At 38.8% G+C, this 6466-nt stretch overlaps 1 protein-coding gene across 1 annotated transcript in view; it reads left to right on the top strand.

Annotated features, from left to right (window-relative positions):
• Nucleotides 1-4079: 4079 nt before the first annotated feature.
• Nucleotides 4080-6466, top strand: part of CNBD1 (cyclic nucleotide binding domain containing 1) — a 342163-nt gene continuing 339776 nt past the window's right edge. Inside the window, exon 1 of the mRNA XM_066372735.1 lies at nucleotides 4080-4167. Coding sequence (XP_066228832.1) covers nucleotides 4080-4167 — 88 coding nt within the window. The remainder of the gene's footprint in view (nucleotides 4168-6466) is intronic.

Raw genomic sequence — 6466 nt, 5'->3', positions numbered from 1 at the left:
GGGGTGCAGGGACAAGAAGCTCAAGTGTCTGTGTTGTTTTACTCTCAGTATACACACAGCTCACTCAAATTGGCACTCACGTTAGGTAGTGAGTTCTCCTTGGCACGATGGCATGTTTATTAGTTGAAGAGAGTTAACATGTGGAGCACAGTGACTACTGTTGCTGTCACTTGCGAGTGCTGAAAGAAGCACTCACACCTGCCACTTAGGGGTGCTGTGCTCACGTGTGCAAGGCATTGTGTAAGTGTTTAAAAACATCATCTCATTTAGCGCTTAAAATAAATCTGCAAGAATGAGTTATTGTGGACACTAAATGGTAACCTAAGTATATAAACATATAGGGAAAACTAAAAAAAAGATAAGAGCTAACATTAACTGGAGAACTGTGTTCATCCACCCCTCAGAATAACCCTGTGGGTGGATATCTTTCTAGTTTACATTTAAGGAAGCTGAGGCATAGATATCATTTGCCATATAGGGTAGAGCCAGTCAATGGCTGAGCTGGCAATATAAACCTATGTCTGCCTGATCTTTCATGATAAAAATATACATGTGGAAACACAGAGTGGTTTATTAAAATTCTTCATTTCTTTATGCTGATTATTGGTGAACCCTTAGCTAGAAGTGGCTGGAGTATATTCTCTATCCTGCTCATCATTCTCGGTTCTTGTTCTCTAGTTTCTGAGTCAAATGCTGACCCACATTACCAGTACTTTGGGGGCTTTCTGTGATTGTTTAGACTTTTGCTTTTTGCCTCTTTAGGCTTTGTTGTTTCAGAGTCACATGCCTGATCCTAGAGGCTCTGGAAGCTTTGGAAACATGACCTTCATCCAGGGAAAGCTACTCGTGAATCTCTAGACCAATAGGGAAAGGGTTCCAGAAGCCTTTTCAGATCATCTATTAAATTATGCACATTTGTAGTAAATTGATATGTTCTTTCCTAATGAACACAGTTACAAATGTGTCATATCAGAACAAAACACTCAAAATAGGGTTTGGTGCACAGGTGCAGTGATCCGTGTAGCTCTGGGAAAACAATCTTAACCAGATAGAGCAACAAATAGTGCAAGTGTGTTTAGCTACATCTGTTGAGTACTTTGGTCCTGTCTTCAGGTAAATAAGTAACTGATTCAACGTAGACGACCACTATTATGTGATTTAGGTTCAATGTATATTTATAGACTATGTGTATCCATGGCAGGTGCTATGAATATTCCTACATGAATATACTGTCACTTAGGTCTCCATATGGTAAAAGACTGACACGAACTAAAAATGAGGAGATTTTTTAATTATAGAAAGTATATTCTTTATACATTATAGGTACATAGCTATTCCACTGTGTGTACATCAATATACCATTGTCAGTTGGGTCTGGAAAGTAGATTATTTGCTTAGTAATATATTGTTAAATTGGAGGTTAAATTGTTTATAAATTAATCTCACAAAAATTACCATTTTTGAGGACATAAAAATTACACACCCCAGAGCAATTTAGAATAAACAAAATGACAATATTTTTGTACAGAGTGTTCATTTTCTATGAGCAAATTTGACATAAGTTGAAGTAAGCATAGAAATTACCATATAAGTTTCACTTCCATACATTTTCATATATGTATATATAAATAAATAAGAATTGAACTTTACTAGTCGTGGTAAAATTATAAATAGATTACATACATTCTAGTTAATTTGGACACTATTTTTAACCATTCACAGGAAAAAATATGCACACACACACACACACACACACACACACATATATATATATATAATTTACTTCATGGGTGTGTGCAAGTAATTTATAGATTCCTTGCAAAGGAGAGACTGGCCAATGATATAATACATAACACTTGATTTTCTCTAAGTGAGTTTTGTGCCTAACCACTTTTAATTTATATAAATATTCCTATAGTTGTTTCTGTAGCTGTATTTTTAAATAAAAATGTATGTGTTGAATTGTCTTGATTGTAATTGAAACATTTTTCCTGTTATTAACTTATTTAAAATGTTAAAAACGTATAGAAAGTTGTCAGGTTGAATTTGGTTGGCTTCTGGGGTACAGAATGAATATTGACGGTATGTCTTGGATAATGAACAATGTAGTATACTACTGTTTCCTATGCAGGATCGGGTGGGCTCCACATGAAATGTGCATTTGAGAAAATCTATTTAAAATATTTAAAAAGTTTTGTAATCCATGTGAATTTCTCAAGGTTTACAATAATAATATTGTCATTACTAATAAAAATGACATATCTAGAAACTGCTAGGACCTTTCTATTCATTTTAAAATTTAATTTTTATTGCATTTGTATAAAGTGTTAATATTACCTCTATTATGTATATTAGGCTATTGTAACTAAGCAGATTAAATGACTTGCCCAAGATAATTTTACAAGCAAGTGTTTGAAGAATGAGTAGACTATGAGGAATGTCCAGGCATTGGCAAACAATTTCATCCATCTGTTCAGCAAAGGCAAATCGTGATTATGTTACATTCTTGGAATGAATTTTAAGAGCATTCAGAACACGTTGGAAGGACTAATCAAAAACTGAATTTGTTTTCAGAGCTGAATTTGTGACGTGTTGCATTCTCTCTGGACAGATTTCAGCAGATAATAGCAGATGATTCTCACACAGAATCATGCAGATCCCATAGACTTCGACAAAATTAAGTAAACTTTTAAAATTATTTATTTTACTCTTTTCTCCTTAATGTTCTTATTTACTTCATTGTCACTTTTCATGTGTGTGTGTGTATATACACATAAGTATATTTATACACACACACACGCACACATATATATATTTCAATTGTTTTCTAGGGAGGGCTCCTTTGATATGAAATTACTATGATGTTAATTACCTTGCAGTGTATGTGGTTATTTTTATATATGAAATACGCAAAAGAGACGAAACAGTGAAAAAAAATCATATAATACAACCTATCTGCTTAAAATCCATGAAAAATGCAGGAGTACTTTATAACTAACTTGCATAAGAATGTCCTCGGTCCCTTGAGTTTTAAATGTGAGAAAGGGAGGAGAATGGGTCTGGGACAGCCTGTCAAATGAAGACCGTAGTGACCAAGGTGTACAGTGAGGATGGCGAGGTGCCATCCTGGGGTGGGAGCCATGCAGGTGAAGGTCCCTGGCTGGTGTAGAACCATCAAAACAAAAAGCAATGCTGAGGCTCGACAAATTCACATCTGCAGTGAGTTCAGAGTTTATAAAACTGGAGACAAGATATAGTCGATCAAAAAGTTATGGCGAAGTAAGTTTATTGCACAGAGGCCATGTTGCAAGATAAACATGTTAATTTGTATACGACTAACATTTTTAAACTCTGGTTATTTCTATTTTTTAGAGGAAGTTGATCACTAAATGGCTACCAGTCTGTCAGGCTCCAGGAGTCGGTCACAGCCTTTTTGCATGTAACCCATTATAGCCAGGATACCAGGAGAATATTTTTAAAGAGAAGGAATACTCAGAATGAAAAGGCAGGTTCATTAGGACTCTAAACCCTGGCCATCTTAACAAGCCTTAATTATTTGGAAACAGTGGAAAATATCCAAAATATATATGACACTCCAGCAAAGTTTGGTGAACAATGAGCAGGGGTAAGTTTATTAGTGTATGACCCCTAGAAGGGGTGTCTACCCCAGTATGTAGCCATGGGGAACTGTACAAATATCCAGCAGCAGCTCTTACGGAAAGGGTTTGAGACCCAGTGCTAGCCGTTAGCCAGCAGGGAAAGGGTCCGCTCAGGTCTACCCAAGACCAATGACATGAGTTCCTCTTTCATCCAACCCAGACTCGTGTACTCTCTGACTGACTTGTGGGTTATGCTTTCCTTCTCCACTGCAGGCACCCCCCCAGAGCCCCCTACCCGAATTCCCTGCACTGGGCATCCCTCTGAGAAACTTCGTGCACACCCTTGAGAACTGTGAGAGCAGGTTCCGAGGGCCCAGCCTATCAGAGAGCACACTGAGAGTTCTGCTTTGTGAGGCCTCAAGCAAAAGCCTGCTTCTGCCTCTCCAGCAGCCTCTGCTCAGCCACCTTGAAGCCATCAAGATGCCTGTGTCTCCTCTGTCCTCAGCCATTCTCTCTCAAATGACAGACATCAAGAATGTGCCTCCTCCTCCGCCTCGCAGCATGCCAAGTGAGTAGGCATCCTCAGGGTCTGGCATCGTCCTCCGGGGTCCTTACCCCAGATCTGAGAAATGGGGCATCTCAGGGTTGGTTGGCAGGGACGTTGGCAATCTCATTGATAGTTTATTAGTGGAATGGAAGAAACGTAGAGGTACAATTCTGCTTTGTCTTCCTGAAGCCATGTCAGTTCTCTGAGTCTCAAGGCTTTTACTTTGTGAAATGGGGATGTCTGTGAACTCTCGGGTTTCCAAAGAGCAGAGACTTCAAAAGAGGAGAGAGTACAAAGGCTCAGAGAGGTCTTACAGGTCATACTGATCGATGTCTTGTTATTGGCAGGTCTTCTAGTGGCTCAGTTTTTCTTCTTTTGGGAGCTAATTAACACTGAATTTTTCACCAGGAGAAATTTCATTGAAAATTATAAAGGAAAAAGAAAGACAGTTCTTATTATTCTAGCTCTGAAATTTATTCCCATTTCATTTTATTTTCATTTTGTATTCATTGATTTACAATATCATATATCATAAATATAAAGTTAAATATTTTGAAGTTTATACAATTGACAATATTTTCTTTTCTTTTATTTAGCGAGAGAAGGGGAGGCAGAGACAGATTCCTGCATGTGCCCCCATCCACCTGGCATGCCCACTGGGGGGCAATCCTCTGCCCATCTGGGGCCCTTGCTCTGTTGGAACTGGAGCCATTTTTTTAGTGCCCAAGACAGAGGCTATGGAGCCATCCTCAGCACCCGGGACCAACTTGCTCTAATCAAGCCTTGGCTGCAGGAGGGGGAGAGAGAGAGAAAGAGATAGAAAAGTGAGAGGGGGAGGGGTGGAGAAGCAGATGGGCTCTTCTCTTGTGTGCCCTGACTGGGAATCAAACCTGGTACATCCACATGCCAAGCCAGTGCTCCAGCACTGAGCCAACCAGCTGGAGCCATATTTCCTTATTTTATATGGTTGGTCTAAACCCAGAACCTTTTTCTCAAGACTTATTGGTCATAGCCATCTTATTCATAGATCTATTATTTAATCTGAGTTAATATAATATACTGAATTAATAATATGTAATAGTTCTAATGATAGCTGAGGTTTAAAAATACCTTTTAGGCAACAAAGCTAACAATTGTGGCTTTTTCAACTTCAAAAAAAAGCATTTACTTCACTGAATATGAAATAAATGAATAAGTGAATTCATATTGAATATGAGATAATGCATACTTTATTGAATATTTATTGAATGCATATATTATTTTCATAGTAGGGTAAATTTATAGTATTACCTAATTCTTATATTTTTCCTTTTTTTTTTTTTTTTTTTTTTTTTGTATTTTTCTGAAGCTGGAAATGGGGAGAGACAGTCAGACAGACTCCCGCATGCGCCCGACCGGGATCCACCCGGCACGCCCACCAGGGGTGACGCTCTGCCCACCAGGGGGCGATGCTCTGCCCCTCCGGGGCGTCGCTCTGCGGCGACCAGAGCCACTCTAGCGCCTGGGGCAGAGGCCAAGGAGCCATCCCCAGCGCCCGGGCCATCTTTGTTCCAGTGGAGTCTCGGCTGCGGGAGGGGAAGAGAGAGACAGAGAGGAAGGAGGGGGGTGGGGGTGGAGAAGCAAATGGGTGCTTCTCCTATGTGCCCTGGCCGGGAATCAAACCCGGGTCCCCCGCACGCCAGGCCGACGCTCTACTGCTGAGCCAACCGGCCAGGGCCAATTCTTATATTTTTCAATAAGAGTTAGCTCTACTGAATATATATATAAATATACATACATATATATATACATACATACACACACACATATAAATATATATGTGTGTGTGTATGTATGTATATATATATGTATGTATGTGTGTGTATATATATATATATTTTAATTAATGATTCTAGTCTCCAGGGAAAAAGGCTGATACCCTGACAAGGTATACTTATGTTTTGAACAGTGTTAGATAAGGTTATGTTAAAACAAATTAATTTCTACATATGTTACTTTCATTTGTCTTTATTACTGTGAAGACATTTTTGTATGTAGTCAAAGTTTTGTGTTCCAATGCGAGTTGATTAAGTACTAAATGTAATTTTTCCAAAATCCCCAGCTCCTACTATACAGGTTCTATTTGTGAAAAAGAAAAAAGTCACCTTAAGGAGATTTTTATTTTTTTTAAACAGCCCAGGAAGCACAGTAGCTGGAACTAAAAGATCCAATTAATTTAGAATCACTAGGATGAGGTGTGCTGCCCTCTGAAGTGTCTCCCAAGGACACTTAGCCTGTGTGAAGTGATTCAAAGATGAGAAATCAGGCCCAGTTGAGATCT

This window comes from Saccopteryx leptura, chromosome 3, assembly GCF_036850995.1.
Source record: "Saccopteryx leptura isolate mSacLep1 chromosome 3, mSacLep1_pri_phased_curated, whole genome shotgun sequence".
Lineage (NCBI taxonomy): Eukaryota > Metazoa > Chordata > Mammalia > Chiroptera > Emballonuridae > Saccopteryx > Saccopteryx leptura.
The sequence above is the reverse complement of the archived record's forward strand: the minus strand, read 5'-3'. Positions and strand labels throughout refer to the sequence as shown.